The sequence below is a fragment of the Scyliorhinus torazame genome, chromosome 19 (genome assembly GCF_047496885.1).
Source record: "Scyliorhinus torazame isolate Kashiwa2021f chromosome 19, sScyTor2.1, whole genome shotgun sequence".
Classification (NCBI taxonomy): Eukaryota; Metazoa; Chordata; class Chondrichthyes; order Carcharhiniformes; family Scyliorhinidae; genus Scyliorhinus; species Scyliorhinus torazame.
In genome coordinates, this window is record NC_092725.1 from 16,025,758 (window position 1) to 16,048,724 (window position 22,967).

Genomic DNA, 22,967 nt, shown 5'->3' on the forward strand with positions numbered 1-22,967 from the left:
AGCGAGAGAGGGCGACAGAGAGCGAGAGAGGGCGACAGAGAGCGAGAGAGGGCGACAGAGAGCGAGAGAGGGCGACAGAGAGCGAGAGAGGGCGACAGAGAGCGAGAGAGGGCGACAGAGAGCGAGAGAGGGCGACAGAGAGCGAGAGAGGGCGACAGAGAGCGAGAGAGGGCGACAGAGAGCGAGAGAGGGCGACAGAGAGCGAGAGAGGGCGACAGAGAGCGAGAGAGGGCGACAGAGAGCGAGAGAGGGCGACAGAGAGCGAGAGAGGGCGACAGAGAGCGAGAGAGGGCGACAGAGAGCGAGAGAGGGCGACAGAGAGCGAGAGAGGGCGACAGAGAGCGAGAGAGGGCGACAGAGAGCGAGAGAGGGCGACAGAGAGCGAGAGAGGGCGACAGAGAGCGAGAGAGGGCGACAGAGAGCGAGAGAGGGCGACAGAGAGCGAGAGAGGGCGACAGAGAGCGAGAGAGGGCGAGAGACAGAGAGCGAGAGACAGAGAGCGAGAGACAGAGAGCGAGCGACAGAGAGCGAGCGACAGAGAGCGAGCGACAGAGAGCGAGCGACAGAGAGCGAGAGACAGAGAGCGAGAGACAGAGAGCGAGAGACAGAGAGCGAGAGAGGGCGAGAGAGCGAGAGAGGGCGAGAGAGCGAGAGAGGGCGAGAGACGGCGAGAGAGGGCGAGAGAGCGAGAGACAGAGGGCGAGAGACAGAGGGCGAGAGACAGAGGGCGAGAGACAGAGGGCGAGAGACAGAGGGCGAGAGACAGAGGGCGAGAGACAGAGGGCGAGAGACAGAGGGCGAGAGACAGAGGGCGAGAGACAGAGGGCGAGAGACAGAGGGCGAGAGACAGAGGGCGAGAGACAGAGGGCGAGAGACAGAGGGCGAGAGACAGAGGGCGAGAGACAGAGGGCGAGAGACAGAGGGCGAGAGACAGAGGGCGAGAGACAGAGGGCGAGAGACAGAGGGCGAGAGACAGAGGGCGAGAGACAGAGGGCGAGAGACAGAGGGCGAGAGACAGAGGGCGAGAGACAGAGGGCGAGAGACAGAGGGCGAGAGACAGAGGGCGAGAGACAGAGGGCGAGAGACAGAGGGCGAGAGACAGAGGGCGAGAGACAGAGGGCGAGAGACAGAGGGCGAGAGACAGAGGGCGAGAGACAGAGGGCGAGAGACAGAGGGCGAGAGACAGAGGGCGAGAGACAGAGGGCGAGAGACAGAGGGCGAGAGACAGAGGGCGAGAGACAGAGGGCGAGAGACAGAGGGCGAGAGACAGAGGGCGAGAGACAGAGGGCGAGAGACAGAGGGCGAGAGACAGAGGGCGAGAGACAGAGGGCGAGAGACAGAGGGCGAGAGACAGAGGGCGAGAGACAGAGGGCGAGAGACAGAGGGCGAGAGACAGAGGGCGAGAGACAGAGGGCGAGAGACAGAGGGCGAGAGACAGAGGGCGAGAGACAGAGGGCGAGAGACAGAGGGCGAGAGACAGAGGGCGAGAGACAGAGGGCGAGAGACAGAGGGCGAGAGACAGAGGGCGAGAGACAGAGGGCGAGAGACAGAGGGCGAGAGACAGAGGGCGAGAGACAGAGGGCGAGAGACAGAGGGCGAGAGACAGAGGGCGAGAGACAGAGGGCGAGAGAGGGCGACAGAGAGCGAGAGAGGGCGACAGAGAGCGAGAGAGGGCGACAGAGAGCGAGAGAGGGCGACAGAGAGCGAGAGAGGGCGACAGAGAGCGAGAGAGGGCGACAGAGAGCGAGAGAGGGCGACAGAGAGCGAGAGAGGGCGACAGAGAGCGAGAGAGAGCGACAGAGAGCGAGAGAGAGCGACAGAGAGCGAGAGAGGGCGACAGAGAGCGAGAGAGGGCGACAGAGAGCGAGAGAGGGCGACAGAGAGCGAGAGAGGGCGACAGAGAGCGAGAGAGGGCGACAGAGAGCGACAGAGAGCGAGAGAGGGCGACAGAGAGCGAGAGAGGGCGACAGAGAGCGAGAGAGGGCGACAGAGAGCGAGAGAGGGCGACAGAGAGCGAGAGAGGGCGACAGAGAGCGAGAGAGGGCGACAGAGAGCGAGAGAGGGCGACAGAGAGCGAGAGACAGAGAGCGAGAGACAGAGAGCGAGAGACAGAGAGCGAGAGACAGAGAGCGAGAGACAGAGAGCGAGAGACAGAGAGCGAGAGACAGAGAGCGAGAGACAGAGAGCGAGAGACAGAGAGCGAGAGACAGAGAGCGAGAGACAGAGAGCGAGAGACAGAGAGCGAGAGACAGAGAGCTAGAGACAGAGAGCTAGAGACAGAGAGCGAGAGACAGAGAGCGAGAGACAGCGAGCGAGAGACAGAGAGCGAGAGAGAGCAAGAGAGGGCGAGAGAGGGCGAGAGAGGGCGAGAGAGGGAGAGAGCGAGAGAGCGAGAGAGGGCGAGAGAGCGAGCGAGGGCGAGAGACAGAGAGCGAGAGACAGAGAGCGAGAGAGGGCGAGAGAGCGAGAGAGGGCGAGAGAGCGAGAGAGGGCGAGAGAGCGAGAGAGGGCGAGAGAGCGAGAGAGCGAGAGAGGGCGAGAGAGCGAGAGAGGGCGAGAGACAGAGAGCGAGAGACAGAGAGCGAGAGACAGAGAGCGAGCGACAGAGAGCGAGCGACAGAGAGCGAGAGACAGAGAGCGAGAGACAGAGAGCGAGAGACAGAGAGCGAGAGACAGAGAGCGAGAGACAGAGAGCGAGAGAGGGCGAGAGAGCGAGAGAGGGCGAGAGAGGGCGAGAGAGCGAGAGAGGGCGAGAGAGCGAGAGACGGCGAGAGAGGGCGAGAGAGCGAGAGAGGGCGAGAGACAGAGGGCGAGAGACAGAGGGCGAGAGACAGAGGGCGAGAGACAGAGGGCGAGAGACAGAGGGCGAGAGACAGAGGGCGAGAGACAGAGGGCGAGAGACAGAGGGCGAGAGACAGAGGGCGAGAGACAGAGGGCGAGAGACAGAGGGCGAGAGACAGAGGGCGAGAGACAGAGGGCGAGAGACAGAGGGCGAGAGACAGAGGGCGAGAGACAGAGGGCGAGAGACAGAGGGCGAGAGACAGAGGGCGAGAGACAGAGGGCGAGAGACAGAGGGCGAGAGACAGAGGGCGAGAGACAGAGGGCGAGAGACAGAGGGCGAGAGACAGAGGGCGAGAGACAGAGGGCGAGAGACAGAGGGCGAGAGACAGAGGGCGAGAGACAGAGGGCGAGAGACAGAGGGCGAGAGACAGAGGGCGAGAGACAGAGGGCGAGAGACAGAGGGCGAGAGACAGAGGGCGAGAGACAGAGGGCGAGAGACAGAGGGCGAGAGACAGAGGGCGAGAGACAGAGGGCGAGAGACAGAGGGCGAGAGACAGAGGGCGAGAGACAGAGGGCGAGAGACAGAGGGCGAGAGACAGAGGGCGAGAGACAGAGGGCGAGAGACAGAGGGCGAGAGACAGAGGGCGAGAGACAGAGGGCGAGAGACAGAGGGCGAGAGAGGGCGACAGAGAGCGAGAGAGGGCGACAGAGAGCGAGAGAGGGCGACAGAGAGCGAGAGAGGGCGACAGAGAGCGAGAGAGGGCGACAGAGAGCGAGAGAGAGCGACAGAGAGCGAGGAGCGAGAGAGAGCGACAGAGAGCGACAGAGAGCGAGAGAGGGCGACAGAGAGCGAGAGAGGGCGACAGAGAGCGAGAGAGGGCGACAGAGAGCGAGAGAGGGCGACAGAGAGCGAGAGAGGGCGACAGAGAGCGAGAGAGGGCGACAGAGAGCGAGAGAGGGCGACAGAGAGCGAGAGAGGGCGAGAGAGGGCGACAGAGAGCGAGAGAGGGCGACAGAGAGCGAGAGAGGGCGACAGAGAGCGAGAGAGGGCGACAGAGAGCGAGAGAGGGCGACAGAGAGCGAGAGAGGGCGACAGAGAGCGAGAGAGGGCGACAGAGAGCGAGAGAGGGCGACAGAGAGCGAGAGAGGGCGACAGAGAGCGAGAGAGGGCGACAGAGAGCGAGAGAGGGCGACAGAGAGCGAGAGAGGGCGACAGAGAGCGAGAGAGGGCGACAGAGAGCGAGAGAGGGCGACAGAGAGCGAGAGAGGGCGACAGAGAGCGAGAGAGGGCGACAGAGAGCGAGAGAGGGCGACAGAGAGCGAGAGACAGAGAGCGAGAGACAGAGAGCGAGAGACAGAGAGCGAGAGACAGAGAGCGAGAGACAGAGAGCGAGAGACAGAGAGCGAGAGACAGAGAGCGAGAGACAGAGAGCGAGAGACAGAGAGCGAGAGACAGCGAGCGAGAGAGAGCAAGAGAGGGCGAGAGAGGGCGAGAGAGGGCGAGAGAGCGAGAGAGCGAGCGAGGGCGAGAGACAGAGAGCGAGAGACAGAGAGCGAGAGAGGGCGAGAGAGCGAGAGAGCGAGAGAGGGCGAGAGAGCGAGAGAGCGAGAGAGGGCGAGAGAGCGAGAGAGGGCGAGTGAGCGAGAGAGCGAGAGAGGGCGAGAGAGCGAGAGAGGGCGAGAGACAGAGAGCGAGAGACAGAGAGCGAGAGACAGAGAGCGAGAGACAGAGAGCGAGCGACAGAGAGCGAGAGACAGAGAGCGAGAGACAGAGAGCGAGAGACAGAGAGCGAGAGACAGAGAGCGAGAGACAGAGAGCGAGAGAGGGCGAGAGAGTGAGAGAGGGCGAGAGGGCGAGAGAGCGAGAGAGGGCGAGAGAGCGAGAGACGGCGAGAGAGGGCGAGAGAGCGAGAGACAGAGGGCGAGAGACAGAGGGCGAGAGACAGAGGGCGAGAGACAGAGGGCGAGAGACAGAGGGCGAGAGACAGAGGGCGAGAGACAGAGGGCGAGAGACAGAGGGCGAGAGACAGAGGGCGAGAGACAGAGGGCGAGAGACAGAGGGCGAGAGACAGAGGGCGAGAGACAGAGGGCGAGAGACAGAGGGCGAGAGACAGAGGGCGAGAGACAGAGGGCGAGAGACAGAGGGCGAGAGACAGAGGGCGAGAGACAGAGGGCGAGAGACAGAGGGCGAGAGACAGAGGGCGAGAGACAGAGGGCGAGAGACAGAGGGCGAGAGACAGAGGGCGAGAGACAGAGGGCGAGAGACAGAGGGCGAGAGACAGAGGGCGAGAGACAGAGGGCGAGAGACAGAGGGCGAGAGACAGAGGGCGAGAGAGGGCGACAGAGAGCGAGAGAGGGCGACAGAGAGCGAGAGAGGGCGACAGAGAGCGAGAGAGAGCGACAGAGAGCGACAGAGAGCGAGAGAGGGCGACAGAGAGCGAGAGAGGGCGACAGAGAGCGAGAGAGGGCGACAGAGAGCGAGAGAGGGCGACAGAGAGCGAGAGAGGGCGACAGAGAGCGAGAGAGGGCGACAGAGAGCGAGAGAGGGCGACAGAGAGCGAGAGAGGGCGACAGAGAGCGAGAGAGGGCGACAGAGAGCGAGAGAGGGCGACAGAGAGCGAGAGAGGGCGACAGAGAGCGAGAGAGGGCGACAGAGAGCGAGAGAGGGCGACAGAGAGCGAGAGAGGGCGACAGAGAGCGAGAGAGGGCGACAGAGAGCGAGAGAGGGCGACAGAGAGCGAGAGAGGGCGACAGAGAGCGAGAGAGGGCGACAGAGAGCGAGAGAGGGCGACAGAGGGCGAGAGAGGGCGACAGAGAGCGAGAGAGGGCGACAGAGAGCGAGAGAGGGCGACAGAGAGCGAGAGAGGGCGACAGAGAGCGAGAGAGGGCGACAGAGAGCGAGAGAGGGCGACAGAGAGCGAGAGAGGGAGACAGAGAGCGGGAGACAGAGAGCGAGAGACAGAGAGCGAGAGACAGAGAGCGAGAGACAGAGAGCGAGAGACAGAGAGCGAGAGACAGAGAGCGAGAGACAGAGAGCGAGAGACAGAGAGCGAGAGACAGCGAGCGAGAGACAGAGAGCGAGAGAGAGCAAGAGAGGGCGAGAGAGGGCGAGAGCGAGAGAGGGCGAGAGAGCGAGCGAGGGCGAGAGACAGAGAGCGAGAGACAGAGAGCGAGAGAGGGCGAGAGAGCGAGAGAGGGCAAGAGAGCGAGAGAGGGCGAGAGAGCGAGAGAGGGCGAGAGAGGGCGAGAGAGCGAGAGAGCGAGAGAGGGCGAGAGAGCGAGAGAGGGCGAGAGACAGAGAGCGAGAGACAGAGAGCGAGAGACAGAGAGCGAGAGACAGAGAGCGAGCGACAGAGAGCGAGCGACAGAGAGCGAGAGACAGAGAGCGAGAGACAGAGAGCGAGAGACAGAGAGGGCGAGAGAGCGAGAGAGGGCGAGAGAGCGAGAGAGGGCGAGAGAGCGAGAGAGCGAGAGAGGGCGAGAGAGCGAGAGAGGGCGAGAGAGGGCGAGAGAGCCAGAGAGGGCGAGAGACAGAGGGCGAGAGACAGAGGGCGAGAGACAGAGGGCGAGAGACAGAGGGCGAGAGACAGAGGGCGAGAGACAGAGGGCGAGAGACAGAGGGCGAGAGACAGAGGGCGAGAGACAGAGGGCGAGAGACAGAGGGCGAGAGACAGAGGGCGAGAGACAGAGGGCGAGAGACAGAGGGCGAGAGACAGAGGGCGAGAGACAGAGGGCGAGAGACAGAGGGCGAGAGACAGAGGGCGAGAGACAGAGGGCGAGAGACAGAGGGCGAGAGACAGAGGGCGAGAGACAGAGGGCGAGAGACAGAGGGCGAGAGACAGAGGGCGAGAGACAGAGGGCGAGAGACAGAGGGCGAGAGACAGAGGGCGAGAGACAGAGGGCGAGAGACAGAGGGCGAGAGACAGAGGGCGACAGAGAGCGAGAGAGGGCGACAGAGAGCGAGAGAGGGCGACAGAGAGCGAGAGAGGGCGACAGAGAGCGAGGGAGGGCGACAGAGAGCGAGAGAGGGCGACAGAGAGCGAGAGAGGGCGACAGAGAGCGAGAGAGGGCGACAGAGAGCGAGAGAGGGCGACAGAGAGCGAGAGAGGGCGACAGAGAGCGAGAGAGGGCGACAGAGAGCGAGAGAGGGCGACAGAGAGCGAGAGAGGGCGACAGAGAGCGAGAGAGGGCGACAGAGAGCGAGAGAGGGCGACAGAGAGCGAGAGAGGGCGAGAGAGGGCGACAGAGAGCGAGAGAGGGCGACAGAGAGCGAGAGAGGGCGACAGAGAGCGAGAGAGGGCGACAGAGAGCGAGAGAGGGCGACAGAGAGCGAGAGAGGGCGACAGAGAGCGAGAGAGGGCGACAGAGAGCGAGAGAGGGCGACAGAGAGCGAGAGAGGGCGACAGAGAGCGAGAGAGGGCGACAGAGAGCGAGAGAGGGCGACAGAGAGCGAGAGAGGGCGACAGAGAGCGAGAGACAGAGAGCGAGAGACAGAGAGCGAGAGACAGAGAGCGAGAGACAGAGAGCGAGAGACAGAGAGCGAGAGACAGAGAGCGAGAGACAGAGAGCGAGAGACAGAGAGCGAGAGACAGAGAGCGAGAGACAGCGAGCGAGAGACAGCGAGCGAGAGACAGCGAGCGAGAGACAGAGAGCGAGAGAGAGCAAGAGAGGGCGAGAGAGGGCGAGAGAGCGAGAGAGCGAGAGAGCGAGAGAGGGCGAGAGAGCGAGCGAGGGCGAGAGACAGAGAGCGAGAGACAGAGAGCGAGAGAGCGAGAGAGCGAGAGAGGGCGAGAGAGCGAGAGAGGGCGAGAGAGCGAGAGAGGGCGAGAGAGCGAGAGAGGGCGAGAGACAGAGAGCGAGAGACAGAGAGCGAGAGACAGAGAGCGAGAGACAGAGAGCGAGAGACAGAGAGCGAGCGACAGAGAGCGAGAGACAGAGAGCGAGAGACAGAGAGCGAGAGACAGAGAGCGAGAGACAGAGAGCGAGAGACAGAGAGCGAGAGACAGAGAGCGAGAGACAGAGAGCGAGAGACAGAGAGCGAGAGAGGGCGAGAGAGCGAGAGAGGGCGAGAGAGGGCGAGAGAGCGAGAGACGGCGAGAGAGGGCGAGAGAGCGAGAGAGGGCGAGAGACAGAGGGCGAGAGACAGAGGGCGAGAGACAGAGGGCGAGAGACAGAGGGCGAGAGACAGAGGGCGAGAGACAGAGGGCGAGAGACAGAGGGCGAGAGACAGAGGGCGAGAGACAGAGGGCGAGAGACAGAGGGCGAGAGACAGAGGGCGAGAGACAGAGGGCGAGGGACAGAGGGCGAGAGACAGAGGGCGAGAGACAGAGGGCGAGAGACAGAGGGCGAGAGACAGAGGGCGAGAGACAGAGGGCGAGAGACAGAGGGCGAGAGACAGAGGGCGAGAGACAGAGGGCGAGAGAGGGCGACAGAGAGCGAGGGAGGGCGACAGAGAGCGAGAGAGGGCGACAGAGAGCGAGAGAGGGCGACAGAGAGCGAGAGAGGGCGACAGAGAGCGAGAGAGGGCGACAGAGGGCGACAGAGAGCGAGAGAGGGCGACAGAGAGCGAGAGAGGGCGACAGAGAGCGAGAGAGGGCGACAGAGAGCGAGAGAGGGCGACAGAGAGCGAGAGAGGGCGACAGAGAGCGAGAGAGGGCGACAGAGGGCGAGAGAGGGCGACAGAGGGCGAGAGAGGGCGAGAGAGGGCGAGAGAGGGCGGGAGAGGGCGACAGAGAGCGAGAGAGGGCGACAGAGAGCGAGAGAGGGCGACAGAGAGCGAGAGAGGGCGACAGAGAGCGAGAGAGGGCGACAGAGAGCGAGAGAGGGCGACAGAGAGCGAGAGAGGGCGACAGAGAGCGAGAGAGGGCGACAGAGAGCGAGAGAGGGCGACAGAGAGCGAGAGAGGGCGACAGAGAGCGAGAGAGGGCGACAGAGAGCGAGAGAGGGCGACAGAGAGCGAGAGAGGGCGACAGAGAGCGAGAGAGGGCGACAGAGAGCGAGAGAGGGCGACAGAGAGCGAGAGAGGGCGACAGAGAGCGAGAGAGGGCGACAGAGAGCGAGAGAGGGCGACAGAGAGCGAGAGAGGGCGACAGAGAGCGAGAGAGGGCGACAGAGAGCGAGAGAGGGCGACAGAGAGCGAGAGAGGGCGACAGAGAGCGAGAGAGGGCGACAGAGAGCGAGAGAGGGCGACAGAGAGCGAGAGAGGGCGACAGAGAGCGAGAGAGGGCGACAGAGAGCGAGAGAGGACGACAGAGAGCGAGAGAGGGCGACAGAGAGCGAGAGAGGGCGAGAGAGCGAGAGAGGCCGACAGAGAGCGAGAGAGGCCGACAGAGAGCGAGAGAGGCCGACAGAGAGCGAGAGAGGCCGACAGAGAGCGAGAGAGGCCGACAGAGAGCGAGAGAGGCCGACAGAGAGCGAGAGAGGCCGACAGAGAGCGAGAGAGGCCGACAGAGAGCGAGAGAGGCCGACAGAGAGCGAGAGAGGGCGACAGAGAGCGAGAGAGGGCGACAGAGAGCGAGAGAGGGCGACAGAGAGCGAGAGAGGGCGTCAGAGAGCGAGAGAGGGCGACAGAGAGCGAGAGAGGGCGACAGAGAGCGAGAGAGGGCGACAGAGAGCGAGAGAGGGCGACAGAGAGCGAGAGAGGGCGACAGAGAGCGAGAGAGGGCGACAGAGAGCGAGAGAGGGCGACAGAGAGCGAGAGAGGGCGACAGAGAGCGAGAGAGGGCGACAGAGAGCGAGAGAGGGCGACAGAGAGCGAGAGAGGGCGACAGAGAGCGAGAGAGGGCGACAGAGAGCGAGAGAGGGCGACAGAGAGCGAGAGAGGGAGACAGAGAGCGAGAGAGGGAGACAGAGAGCGAGAGAGGGAGACAGAGAGCGAGAGAGGGAGACAGAGAGCGAGAGAGGGTGACAGAGAGCGAGAGAGGGTGACAGAGAGCGAGAGAGGGAGACAGAGAGCGGGAGACAGAGAGCGAGAGACAGAGAGCGAGAGACAGAGAGCGAGAGACAGAGAGCGAGAGACAGAGAGCGAGAGACAGAGAGCGAGAGACAGAGAGCGAGAGACAGAGAGCGAGAGACAGCGAGCGAGAGACAGAGAGCGAGAGACAGAGAGCGAGAGACAGAGAGCGAGAGAGAGCAAGAGAGGGCGAGAGAGGGCGAGAGAGGGCGAGAGAGGGCGAGAGAGGGCGAGAGAGCGAGAGAGGGCGAGAGAGCGAGCGAGGGCGAGAGACAGAGAGCGAGAGAGGGCGAGAGAGCGAGAGCGAGAGAGGGCGAGAGGGCGAGAGAGCGAGAGAGCGAGAGAGGGCGAGAGAGCGAGAGAGGGCGAGAGAGCGAGAGAGAGCGAGAGAGGGCGAGAGAGCGAGAGAGGGCGAGAGAGCGAGAGAGCGAGAGAGCGAGAGAGGGCGAGAGAGCGAGAGAGGGCGAGAGACAGAGAGCGAGAGACAGAGAGCGAGAGACAGAGAGCGAGCGACAGAGAGCGAGCGACAGAGAGCGAGAGACAGAGAGCGAGAGACAGAGAGCGAGAGACAGAGAGCGAGAGAGGGCGAGAGAGCGAGAGAGGGCGAGAGAGCGAGAGAGGGCGAGAGAGCGAGAGAGGGCGAGAGACAGAGGGCGAGAGACAGAGGGCGAGAGACAGAGGGCGAGAGACAGAGGGCGAGAGACAGAGGGCGAGAGACAGAGGGCGAGAGACAGAGGGCGAGAGACAGAGGGCGAGAGACAGAGGGCGAGAGACAGAGGGCGAGAGACAGAGGGCGAGAGACAGAGGGCGAGAGACAGAGGGCGAGAGACAGAGGGCGAGAGACAGAGGGCGAGAGACAGAGGGCGAGAGACAGAGGGCGAGAGACAGAGGGCGAGAGACAGAGGGCGAGAGACAGAGGGCGAGAGACAGAGGGCGAGAGACAGAGGGCGAGAGACAGAGGGCGAGAGACAGAGGGCGAGAGACAGAGGGCGAGAGAGGGCGACAGAGAGCGAGAGAGGGCGACAGAGAGCGAGAGAGGGCGACAGAGAGCGAGAGAGGGCGACAGAGAGCGAGAGAGAGCGACAGAGAGCGAGAGAGGGCGACAGAGAGCGAGAGAGGGCGACAGAGAGCGAGAGAGGGCGACAGAGAGCGAGAGAGGGCGACAGAGAGCGAGAGAGGGCGACAGAGAGCGAGAGAGGGCGACAGAGAGCGAGAGAGGGCGACAGAGGGCGAGAGAGGGCGAGAGAGGGCGAGAGAGGGCGAGAGAGGGCGACAGAGGGCGACAGAGGGCGAGAGAGGGCGAGAGAGGGCGAGAGAGGGCGAGAGAGGGCGACAGAGAGCGAGAGAGGGCGACAGAGAGCGAGAGAGGGCGACAGAGAGCAAGAGAGGGCGACAGAGAGCGAGAGAGGGCGACAGAGAGCGAGAGAGGGCGACAGAGAGCGAGAGAGGGCGACAGAGAGCGAGAGAGGGCGACAGAGAGCGAGAGAGGGCGACAGAGAGCGAGAGAGGGAGACAGAGAGCGAGAGAGGGAGACAGAGAGCGAGAGAGGGAGACAGAGAGCGAGAGAGGGAGACAGAGAGCGAGAGAGGGAGACAGAGAGCGAGAGAGGGTGACAGAGAGCGAGAGAGGGAGACAGAGAGCGGGAGACAGAGAGCGAGAGACAGAGAGCGAGAGACAGAGAGCGAGAGACAGAGAGCGAGAGACAGAGAGCGAGAGACAGAGAGCGAGAGACAGAGAGCGAGAGACAGAGAGCGAGAGACAGAGAGCGAGAGACAGAGAGCGAGAGACAGAGAGCGAGAGACAGAGAGCGAGAGACAGAGAGCGAGAGACAGCGAGCGAGAGACAGAGAGCGAGAGACAGAGAGCGAGAGACAGAGAGCGAGAGACAGAGAGCGAGAGACAGAGAGCGAGAGAGAGCAAGAGAGGGCGAGAGAGGGCGAGAGAGGGAGAGAGGGCGAGAGAGCGAGCGAGGGCGAGAGACAGAGAGCGAGAGACAGAGAGCGAGAGAGGGCGAGAGAGCGAGAGAGCGAGAGAGGGCGAGAGGGCGAGAGAGCGAGAGAGGGCGAGAGAGCGAGAGAGAGCGAGAGAGGGCGAGAGAGCGAGAGAGGGCGAGAGAGCGAGAGAGGGCGAGAGAGCGAGAGAGGGCGACAGAGAGCGAGAGAGGGCGACAGAGAGCGAGAGAGGGCGACAGAGAGCGAGAGAGGGCGACAGAGAGCGAGAGAGGGCGACAGAGAGCGAGAGAGGGCGACAGAGGGCGAGAGAGGGCGAGAGAGGGCGAGAGAGAGCGACAGAGGGCGAGAGAGGGCGAGAGAGGGCGAGAGAGGGCGAGAGAGGGCGACAGAGAGCGAGGGCGACAGAGAGCGAGAGAGGGCGACAGAGAGCGAGAGAGGCCGACAGAGAGCGAGAGAGGGCGACAGAGAGCGAGAGAGGGCGACAGAGAGCGAGAGAGGGCGACAGAGAGCGAGAGAGGGCGACAGAGAGCGAGAGAGGGCGACAGAGAGCGAGAGAGGGCGACAGAGAGCGAGAGAGGGCGACAGAGAGCGAGAGAGGGCGACAGAGAGCGAGAGAGGGCGACAGAGAGCGAGAGAGGGCGACAGAGAGCGAGAGAGGGCGACAGAGAGCGAGAGAGGGCGACAGAGAGCGAGAGAGGGCGAGAGAGCGAGAGAGGCCGACAGAGAGCGAGAGAGGCCGACAGAGAGCGAGAGAGGCCGACAGAGAGCGAGAGAGGCCGACAGAGAGCGAGAGAGGCCGACAGAGAGCGAGAGAGGCCGACAGAGAGCGAGAGAGGCCGACAGAGAGCGAGAGAGGCCGACAGAGAGCGAGAGAGGCCGACAGAGAGCGAGAGAGGCCGACAGAGAGCGAGAGAGGCCGACAGAGAGCGAGAGAGGCCGACAGAGAGCGAGAGAGGCCGACAGAGAGCGAGAGAGGCCGACAGAGAGCGAGAGAGGGCGACAGAGAGCGAGAGAGGGCGACAGAGAGCGAGAGAGGGCGTCAGAGAGCGAGAGAGGGCGACAGAGAGCGAGAGAGGGCGACAGAGAGCGAGAGAGGGCGACAGAGAGCGAGAGAGGGCGACAGAGAGCGAGAGAGGGCGACAGAGAGCGAGAGAGGGCGACAGAGAGCGAGAGAGGGCGACAGAGAGCGAGAGAGGGCGACAGAGAGCGAGAGAGGGCGACAGAGAGCGAGAGAGGGCGACAGAGAGCGAGAGAGGGCGACAGAGAGCGAGAGAGGGCGACAGAGAGCGAGAGAGGGCGACAGAGAGCGAGAGAGGGCGACAGAGAGCGAGAGAGGGCGACAGAGAGCGAGAGAGGGCGACAGAGAGCGAGAGAGGGCGACAGAGAGCGAGAGAGGGCGACAGAGAGCGAGAGAGGGCGACAGAGAGCGAGAGAGGGCGACAGAGAGCGAGAGAGGGCGACAGAGAGCGAGAGAGGGCGACAGAGAGCGAGAGAGGGCGACAGAGAGCGAGAGAGGGCGACAGAGAGCGAGAGAGGGCGACAGAGAGCGAGAGAGGGCGAGAGAGCGAGAGAGGGCGAGAGAGCGAGAGAGGGCGAGAGAGCGAGAGAGGGCGAGAGACGGCGAGAGAGGGCGAGAGACGGCGAGAGAGGGCGAGAGAGCGAGAGAGGGCGAGAGACAGAGAGGCGAGAGACAGAGGGCGAGAGACAGAGGGCGAGAGACAGAGGGCGAGAGACAGAGGGCGAGAGACAGAGGGCGAGAGACAGAGGGCGAGAGACAGAGGGCGAGAGACAGAGGGCGAGAGACAGAGGGCGAGAGACAGAGGGCGAGAGACAGAGGGCGAGAGACAGAGGGCGAGAGACAGAGGGCGAGAGACAGAGGGCGAGAGACAGAGGGCGAGAGACAGAGGGCGAGAGACAGAGGGCGAGAGACAGAGGGCGAGAGACAGAGGGCGACAGAGAGCGAGAGAGGGCGAGAGAGGGCGACAGAGAGCGAGAGAGGGCGACAGAGAGCGAGAGAGGGCGACAGAGAGCGAGAGAGGGCGACAGAGAGCGAGAGAGGGCGACAGAGAGCGAGAGAGGGCGACAGAGAGCGAGAGAGGGCGACAGAGAGCGAGAGAGAGCGACAGAGAGCGAGAGAGGGCGACAGAGAGCGAGAGAGGGCGACAGAGAGCGAGAGAGGGCGACAGAGAGCGAGAGAGGGCGACAGAGAGCGAGAGAGGGCGACAGAGAGCGAGAGAGGGCGACAGAGAGCGAGAGAGGGCGACAGAGAGCGAGAGAGGGCGACAGAGAGCGAGAGAGGGCGACAGAGGGCGAGAGAGGGCGACAGAGAGCGAGAGAGGGCGACAGAGAGCGAGAGAGGGCGACAGAGAGCAAGAGAGGGCGACAGAGAGCGAGAGAGGGCGACAGAGAGCGAGAGAGGGCGACAGAGAGCGAGACAGGGCGACAGAGAGCGAGAGAGGGCGACAGAGAGCGAGAGAGGGCGACAGAGAGCGAGAGAGGGCGACAGAGAGCGAGAGAGGGCGACAGAGAGCGAGAGAGGGCGACAGAGAGCGAGAGAGGGCGACAGAGAGCGAGAGACAGAGAGCGAGAGACAGAGAGCGAGAGACAGAGAGCGAGAGACAGAGAGCGAGAGACAGAGAGCGAGAGACAGAGAGCGAGAGACAGAGAGCGAGAGACAGAGAGCGAGAGACAGAGAGCGAGAGACAGAGAGCGAGAGACAGAGAGCGAGAGACAGAGAGCTAGAGACAGAGCGAGAGACAGCGAGCGAGAGACAGAGAGCGAGAGACAGAGAGCGAGAGACAGAGAGCGAGAGAGAGCAAGAGAGGGCGAGAGAGGGCGAGAGAGGGCGAGAGAGCGAGAGCGAGAGAGGGCGAGAGAGCGAGCGAGGGCGAGAGACAGAGAGCGAGAGAGGGCGAGAGAGCGAGAGAGGGCGAGAGAGCGAGAGAGAGCGAGAGAGGGCGAGAGAGCGAGAGAGCGAGAGAGGGCGAGAGAGCGAGAGAGGGCGAGAGACAGAGAGCGAGAGACAGAGAGCGAGAGACAGAGAGCGAGAGACAGAGAGCGAGAGACAGAGAGCGAGCGACAGAGAGCGAGCGACAGAGAGCGAGAGACAGAGAGCGAGAGACAGAGAGCGAGAGACAGAGAGCGAGAGAGCGAGAGAGGGCGAGAGAGCGAGAGAGGGCGAGAGAGCGAGAGAGGGCGAGAGAGCGAGAGACGGCGAGAGAGGGCGAGAGACAGAGGGCGAGAGACAGAGGGCGAGAGACAGAGGGCGAGAGACAGAGGGCGAGAGACAGAGGGCGAGAGACAGAGGGCGAGAGACAGAGGGCGAGAGACAGAGGGCGAGAGACAGAGGGCGAGAGACAGAGGGCGAGAGACAGAGGGCGAGAGACAGAGGGCGAGAGACAGAGGGCGAGAGACAGAGGGCGAGAGACAGAGGGCGAGAGACAGAGTGCGAGAGACAGAGGGCGAGAGACAGAGGGCGACAGAGAGCGACAGAGAGCGAGAGAGGGCGACAGAGAGCGAGAGAGGGCGACAGAGAGCGAGAGAGGGCGACAGAGAGCGAGAGAGGGCGACAGAGAGCGAGAGAGGGCGACAGAGAGCGAGAGAGAGCGACAGAGAGCGAGAGAGAGCGAGAGAGGGCGACAGAGAGCGAGAGAGGGCGACAGAGAGCGAGAGAGGGCGACAGAGAGCGAGAGAGGGCGACAGAGGGCGAGAGAGGGCGAGAGAGGGCGACAGAGGGCGAGAGAGGGCGAGAGAGGGCGACAGAGAGCGAGAGAGGGCGACAGAGAGCGAGAGAGGGCGACAGAGAGCGAGAGAGGGCGACAGAGAGCGAGAGAGGGCGACAGAGAGCGAGAGAGGGCGACAGAGAGCGAGAGAGGGCGACAGAGAGCGAGAGAGGGCGACAGAGAGCGAGAGAGGGCGACAGAGAGCGAGAGAGGGCGACAGAGAGCGAGAGAGGGCGACAGAGAGCGAGAGAGGGCGACAGAGAGCGAGAGAGGGCGACAGAGAGCGAGAGAGGGCGACAGAGAGCGAGAGAGGGCGACAGAGAGCGAGAGAGGGCGACACAGAGCGAGAGAGGGCGAGAGAGCGAGAGAGGCCGACAGAGAGCGAGAGAGGCCGACAGAGAGCGAGAGAGGCCGACAGAGAGCGAGAGAGGCCGACAGAGAGCGAGAGAGGCCGACAGAGAGCGAGAGAGGCCGACAGAGAGCGAGAGAGGCCGACAGAGAGCGAGAGAGGCCGACAGAGAGCGAGAGAGGCCGACAGAGAGCGAGAGAGGCCGACAGAGAGCGAGAGAGGGCGACAGCGAGCGAGAGAGGGCGACAGAGAGCGAGAGAGGGCGACAGAGAGCGAGAGAGGGCGACAGAGAGCGAGAGAGGGCGACAGAGAGCGAGAGAGGGCGACAGAGAGCGAGAGAGGGCGACAGAGAGCGAGAGAGGGCGACAGAGAGCGAGAGAGGGCGACAGAGAGCGAGAGAGGGCGACAGAGAGCGAGAGAGGGCGACAGAGAGCGAGAGAGGGCGACAGAGAGCGAGAGAGGGCGACAGAGAGCGAGAGAGGGCGAGAGAGAGCGAGAGAGGGCGACAGAGAGCGAGAGAGGGCGACAGAGAGCGAGAGAGGGCGACAGAGAGCGAGAGAGGGCGACAGAGAGCGAGAGAGGGCGACAGAGAGCGAGAGAGGGCGACAGAGAGCGAGAGAGGGCGACAGAGAGCGAGAGAGGGCGACAGAGAGCGAGAGAGGGCGACAGAGAGCGAGAGAGGGCGACAGAGAGCGAGAGAGGCCGACAGAGAGCGAGAGAGGCCGACAGAGAGCGAGAGAGGCCGACAGAGAGCGAGAGAGGCCGACAGAGAGCGAGAGAGGCCGACAGAGAGCGAGAGAGGCCGACAGAGAGCGAGAGAGGCCGACAGAGAGCGAGAGAGGCCGACAGAGAGCGAGAGAGGCCGACAGAGAGCGAGAGAGGCCGACAGAGAGCGAGAGAGGCCGACAGAGAGCGAGAGAGGCCGACAGAGAGCGAGAGGCCGACAGAGAGCGAGAGAGGCCGACAGAGAGCGAGAGAGGCCGACAGAGAGCGAGAGAGGGCGACAGAGAGCGAGAGAGGGCGACAGAGAGCGAGAGAGGGCGACAGAGAGCGAGAGAGGGCGACAGAGAGCGAGAGAGGGCGACAGAGAGCGAGAGAGGGCGACAGAGAGCGAGAGAGGGCGACAGAGAGCGAGAGAGGGCGACAGAGAGCGAGAGAGGGCGACAGAGAGCGAGAGAGGGCGACAGAGAGCGAGAGAGGGCGACAGAGAGCGAGAGAGGGCGACAGAGAGCGAGAGAGGGCGACAGAGAGCGAGAGAGGGCGACAGAGAGCGAGAGAGGGCGACAGAGAGCGAGAGAGGGCGACAGAGAGCGAGAGAGGGCGACAGAGAGCGAGAGAGGGCGACAGAGAGCGAGAGAGGGCGACAGAGAGCGAGAGAGGGCGACAGAGAGCGAGAGAGGGCGACAGAGAGCGAGAGAGGGCGACAGAGAGCGAGAGAGGGCGACAGAGAGCGAGAGAGGGCGACAGAGAGCGAGAGAGGGCGACAGAGAGCGAGAGTGGGCGACAGAGAGCGAGAGTGGGCGACAGAGAGCGAGAGAGGGCGACAGAGAGCGAGAGAGGGCGACAGAGAGCGAGAGAGGGCGACAGAGAGCGAGAGAGGGCGACAGAGAGCGAGAGAGGGCGACAGAGAGCGAGAGAGGGCGACAGAGAGCGAGAGAGGGCGACAGAGAGCGAGAGAGGGCGACAGAGAGCGAGAGAGGGCGACAGAGAGCGAGAGAGGCGACAGAGAGCGAGAGAGGGAGACAGAGAGCGAGAGAGGGAGACAGAGAGCAAGGGAGATAGAGAGCAAGAGAGGGAGACATAGAGCGAGAGACAGAGCGAGAGATGGAAAGTGAGAGCGAGAGACAGAGATTGAGAATAAGACAGAGAGAGAATAAAACAGAGAGAGAAAGAATAAAACAGAGAGAGAGAGATTAAGACAGAGAGAAAGAGAAGCCAGTGAAAGAGAAGACAGTGAAAGAGGAGACAGAAAGAGGAGTCAGAGGAGACAGAGAGAGGAGACAGAGAGAGGAGACCGAGAGAGGAGACCGAGAGAGGAGACCTAGAGAGGAGACCGAGAGAGGAGACCGAGAGAGGAGACCGTGAGACGAGACAGAGAGGAGACCGAGAGAGGAGACAGAGAGAAAGAGAAGACAGAGAGAAAGAGAAGACAGGGAGAAAGAGAAGACAGAGAGAAGACAGGGAGAAAGAGAAGACAGGGAGAAAGAGAAGACAGAGAGAAAGACAATAAGACAGGGAGGGACAGAGAGGGAGGGAAAAAGACAGAGAGAATGAGAATGAGAGAAAGAGAATAAGACAGAAAGAGAATAAGTCAGAGAGAAAGAGAATACGACAGAGAGAAAGAGAATACGACAGAGAGAAAGAGAATGCGACAGAGAGAAAGAGAATGCGACAGAGAGAAAGAGAATACAACAGAGGGAAAGAGAATACAACAGAGGGAAAGAGAATAAGATTAGAAAGAGAGAGGGGTTGGGAGAGATTGAGAGGTTCAGAGACAGAGCGAGAGACAGAGAGGTTTAGAGATAGACAGACAGAGAGAGAGAGAGATTGAGAAAGACAGAGAGCGAAGGGGAGATACAGAGAGACACACACAGATACAGACACGGTATCTCCACCTGGCCGCTGAACCTCTTGCGGCCTTTGTAGACACGTCCAAAGGAGCCTTCACCAATCATATTGAGAACGTGATAGTTCATCATCATGGACTGAACCTGTGAGGTGCCCGGGGCAGCGCTCTGGAGAAGATACCTGATGTTTAGGGTCGCTGGTCTGACCAACAGCCGCAGGTTAATGACCCTGGAAGAAGCTCAGTGAACCCTGCGAATGGTCAATGAGCACTCGGGGATGGTCAATGGAACCCTGAGGGTTGGTCAATGGAACCCTGAGGGATGGGCGATGACCACTCAGGGATGGTCAAAGGAACCCTGAGGGTTGGTCAATGGAACCCTGAGGGATGGGCGATGACCACTCGGGGATGGTCAATGGAACCTTGAGGGTTGGTCAATGGAACCCTGGGAATGGTCAATGAGCACTCGGGGATGGGCAATGACCACTCGGGGATGGGCAATGACCACTCGGGGATGGGCAATGGAACCCTGAGGGTTGGTCAATGGAACCCTGGGAATGGTCAATGGAACCCTGGGAATGGTCAATGAGCACTCGGGGATGGGCGATGACCACTCGGGGATGGGCGATGACCACTCGGGGATGGGCGATGACCACTCGGGGATGGGCGATGACCACTCGGGGATGGCCGATGACCACTCGGGGATGGCCAATGGAACCCTGGGAATGGTCAATGAGCACTCGGGGATGGGCGATGACCACTCGGGGATGGTCAATGGAACCCTGAGGATTGGTCAACGGAATCCTGAGAATGGTCAATGGAACCCTGGGAATGGTCAATGAGCACTCGGGGATGGGCGATGACCACTCGGGGATGGTCAATGGAACCCTGAGGATTGGTCAATGGAATCCTGAGAATGGTCAATGGAACACTGGGAATGGTCAATGAGCACTCGGGGATGGGCGATGACCACTCGGGGATGGTCAATGGAACCCTGAGGATTGGTCAATGGAATCCTGAGAATGGTCAATGGAACCCTGGGAATGGTCAATGAGCACTCGGGGATGGGCGATGACCACTCGGGGATGGTCAATGGACCCCTGAGGGTTGGTCAGTGGAACCCTGGGGATGGTCAATGACCACTCGGGGATGGTCAATGACCACTCGGGGAGGGTCAATGGAACCCTGAGGGAGGGTCAATGGCCACTCGGGGAGGGTCAATGGAACCCTGAGGGAGGGTCAATGGAACCTTGAGGGAGGGTCAATGGAACCCTGGGAATGGTCAATGGCCACTCGGGGATGGGCAATGGAACCCTGAGGGAGGGTCAATGGCCACTCGGGGAGGGTCAATGGAACCCTGAGGGAGGGTCAATGGCCACTCGGGGAGGGTCAATGGAACCCTGAGGGAGGGTCAATGGAACCTTGAGGGACGGCTGGGGGTGGCCAATGACCCCTGGCAATGGTCAATAACCGCTGGGAGTGGTCAATGACCCTCTGGGGGATGGTCCTCCAGCAGTGTCAGGTGGGGGTGCTGAGGGAGCTGGAGAGCGGTGCGTGTCTCTCGCTCCCTCTCAGGGACTCCAGATTCCTGACCAGGAAACAGGCGGCCAGGGGGACAGCTCCAACCGTCAGTGCCAGGACCCCAACGGCTCCCCGACTCCTCGCGCTCAGGCCCCGCCCCGCCGCCGCCACTGCTGCCAAGGCAACAGGGGCGGGGCGTGAGGGGCGGGGAGGAGGAGGCGCCGGCAGCCAATCGGAGAGGAGGCAGGGAAGGAGGGGGCAGGCGGGGGCGGGTTTTGAGGACATGGCGGCGGCCAATCGGAGAGGAGCTGCTGGATGAACCACGTGGGACAGATTAACAGACATCGGTCATCGACCAATGGGATCGCGCTGGGGGCGGGGCCTCCTTCACAACCCGCCTCCTCCCCGAACATTTCTTTGGGGCCAGTCCGAGTGAGTGACGGCTGGAATCAGCCAATCAAAGAGGCAAATAATGCAGTGGCGCACGTGGGAACGCGTGACTGACAGTCAGCGCCGACCAATAGGACGGAGTTCCCCGCCCACCAAGGGGAAGGGGGCGGGGTTGAGTTCCCGATCGCTCGCGAAGGCTGACCTATCGTGTCGAGGCGCTCGGTTGAGTGACAGGTGGATGGACCACCCAGCGGGCCAAGGTGAAGGGTGAGGAACCTCCGGGCCGGCCGGCTGGCCGGAACCTGAGTGAGCGGGGCGGACACCCGCGGCAAGATGGCGGCGGGAGAGGAGGAGAGGTTCGGAGAAAGAGAGAATGTGGATGAGTGAGAGAAAGAGAAACTGTTGACCTAATAGAGCAGGGAGTGACATCACTGAGAGAGTGACCTCACTGCTGAGTGAGTGAGTGACATCATTGAGAGTGACATCACTGAGTGTGATATCACAGAGAGAGTGAGTGACATCACAGAGAGAGTGACATCACGGATAGAGTGACATCACGGATAGAGTGACATCACTGAGTGAGTGACCTCACTGCTGAGTGAGTGACCTCACTGCTGAGTGAGTGAGTGACATCATTGAGAGTGACATCACTGAGTGTGATATCACAGAGAGAGTGAGTGACATCACAGAGAGAGTGACATCACTGAGAGAGAGTGACATCACTGAGAGAGAGTGACATCACTGAGAGAGAGTGACATCACTGAGAGAGAGTGACATCACTGAGAGAGAGTGACATCGCTGTGAGAGTGACATCGCTGTGAGAGTGACATCGCTGTGAGAGTGACATCGCTGTGAGAGTGACATCACAGAGAGAGTGACATCACGGATAGAGTGACATCACGGATAGAGTGACATCACTGAGAGAGTGACCTCACTGCTGAGTGAGTGACCTCACTGCTGAGTGAGTGACCTCACTGCTGAGTGAGTGAGTGACATCATTGAGAGTGACATCATTGAGAGTGACATCACTGAGTGTGATATCACAGAGAGAGTGAGTGACATCACAGAGAGAGTGACATCACGGATAGAGTGACATCACTGAGAGAGAGTGACATCACTGAGAGAGAGTGACATCACTGAGAGAGAGTGACATCACTGAGAGAGAGTGACATCGCTGTGAGAGTGACATCACTGTGAGAGTGACATCACTGTGAGAGTGACATCACAGTGGAGTCTGTATGTCCTCCCCGTGTCTGCGTGGGTTTCCTCCGGGTGCTCCGGTTTCCTCCCACAGTTCAAAGATGTGCAGGTTAGGTGGATTGGCCATGCTAAATTGCCCTTCGTGTCCAAAAAGGTTAGGAGGGGCTATTGGGTTAAGGGGATAGGGTTGAAGTGAGGGCTTATGGGGTCGGTGCAGACTCACTCGGCCGAATGGCCTTCTTCTGTATGTTCCATGTTCTAATACTGTGAGAGTGACCTCACTGAGTGAGTGACATCACTGAGTGAGTGAGTGACATCACTGAGTGAGTGAGTGGCATCACTGAGTGAGTGAGTGACATCACTGAGTGAGTGAGTGACATCACTGAGTGAGTGAGTGACATCACTGAGTGAGTGAGTGACATCACTGAGTGAGTGAGTGACATCACTGAGTGAGTGAGTGACATCACTGAGTGAGTGAGTGACATCACTGAGTGAGTGAGTGACATCACTGAGTGAGTGAGTGACATCACTGAGTGAGTGAGTGGCATCACTGAGTGAGTGACTCACATCACTGTGAGAGTCACCTCACTGAGAGATTGACCTCACTGAGAGAGGGACCTACCTGAGAGAGGGACCTCACTGAGAGAGGGACCTCACTGAGAGAGTAACATCACTGAGAGAGTAACATCACTGACTGAGTAAGTGACATTACTGAGAAAGTGACATCGCTGAGTGAGTGACCTCGCTGAGAGAGTGACCTACCTGAGAGATTGACCTCGCTGAGAGAGTGACCTCGCTGAGAGAGTGACATCGCTGAGTGAGTGACCTCGCTGAGAGAGTGACCTCGCTGAGAGAGTGACCTCGCTGAGAGAGTGACCTCGCTGAGAGAGTGACATCGCTGAGAGAGTGACCTCGCTGAGAGAGTGACCTCGCTGAGAGAGTGACCTCGCTGAGAGAGTGACATCGCTGAGTGAGTGACCTCGCTGAGAGAGTGACCTCGCTGAGAGAGTGACCTCGCTGAGAGAGTGACCTCGCTGAGAGAGTGACCTCGCTGAGAGAGTGACCTCGCTGAGAGATTGACCTCGCTGAGAGATTGACCTCGCTGAGAGAGTGACCTCGCTGAGAGAGTGACCTCGCTGAGAGAGTGACCTCGCTGAGAGGGTGACCTCGCTGAGAGATTGACCTCGCTGAGAGAGTGACCTCGCTGAGAGAGTGACCTCGCTGAGTGAGTGACCTCGCTGAGAGAGTGACCTCGCTGAGAGAGTGACCTCGCTGAGAGAGTGACCTCGCTGAGTGAGTGACCTCGTTGAGTGAGTGACCTCGCTGAGAGAGTGACCTCACTGAGAGAGGGACCTCACTGAGAGAGTGACCTCACTGAGAAAGTGACATCACTGAGAGAGTAACATCACTGACTGAGTAAGTGACATTACTGAGAAAGTGACATCGCTGAGTGAGTGACCTCGCTGAGAGAGTGACCTACCTGAGAGATTGACCTCGCTGAGTGAGTGACCTCGCTGAGAGAGTGACCTCGCTGA

General features: G+C 61.7%; 2 protein-coding genes across 9 annotated transcripts in view; one reads left to right on the forward strand and one right to left on the reverse strand.

Annotated features, from left to right (window-relative positions):
* stk36 (serine/threonine kinase 36 (fused homolog, Drosophila)) overlaps positions 1 to 19,989 on the reverse strand; it is a 232,024-nt gene extending 212,035 nt beyond the window's left edge. Inside the window, exon 1 of the mRNA XM_072485425.1 lies at positions 18,371 to 19,989. Coding sequence (XP_072341526.1) covers positions 18,371 to 18,457 — 87 coding nt within the window. The 5' untranslated portion in view covers positions 18,458 to 19,989. The remainder of the gene's footprint in view (positions 1 to 18,370) is intronic.
* A 402-nt stretch (positions 19,990 to 20,391) lies between these two features.
* rnf25 (ring finger protein 25) overlaps positions 20,392 to 22,967 on the forward strand; it is a 103,657-nt gene continuing 101,081 nt past the window's right edge. For 2 of the 8 annotated variants that reach the window (XM_072484086.1, XM_072484091.1), the window contains exon 1: positions 20,456 to 20,499. In XM_072484086.1, the coding sequence (XP_072340187.1) occupies positions 20,471 to 20,499 (29 nt within the window). In that variant the 5' untranslated portion in view covers positions 20,456 to 20,470. Of the gene's footprint in view, positions 20,589 to 22,967 lie in introns of all 8 variants that reach the window. The other 6 variants (XM_072484087.1, XM_072484089.1, XM_072484088.1 and 3 more) reach the window with 6 other exon arrangements.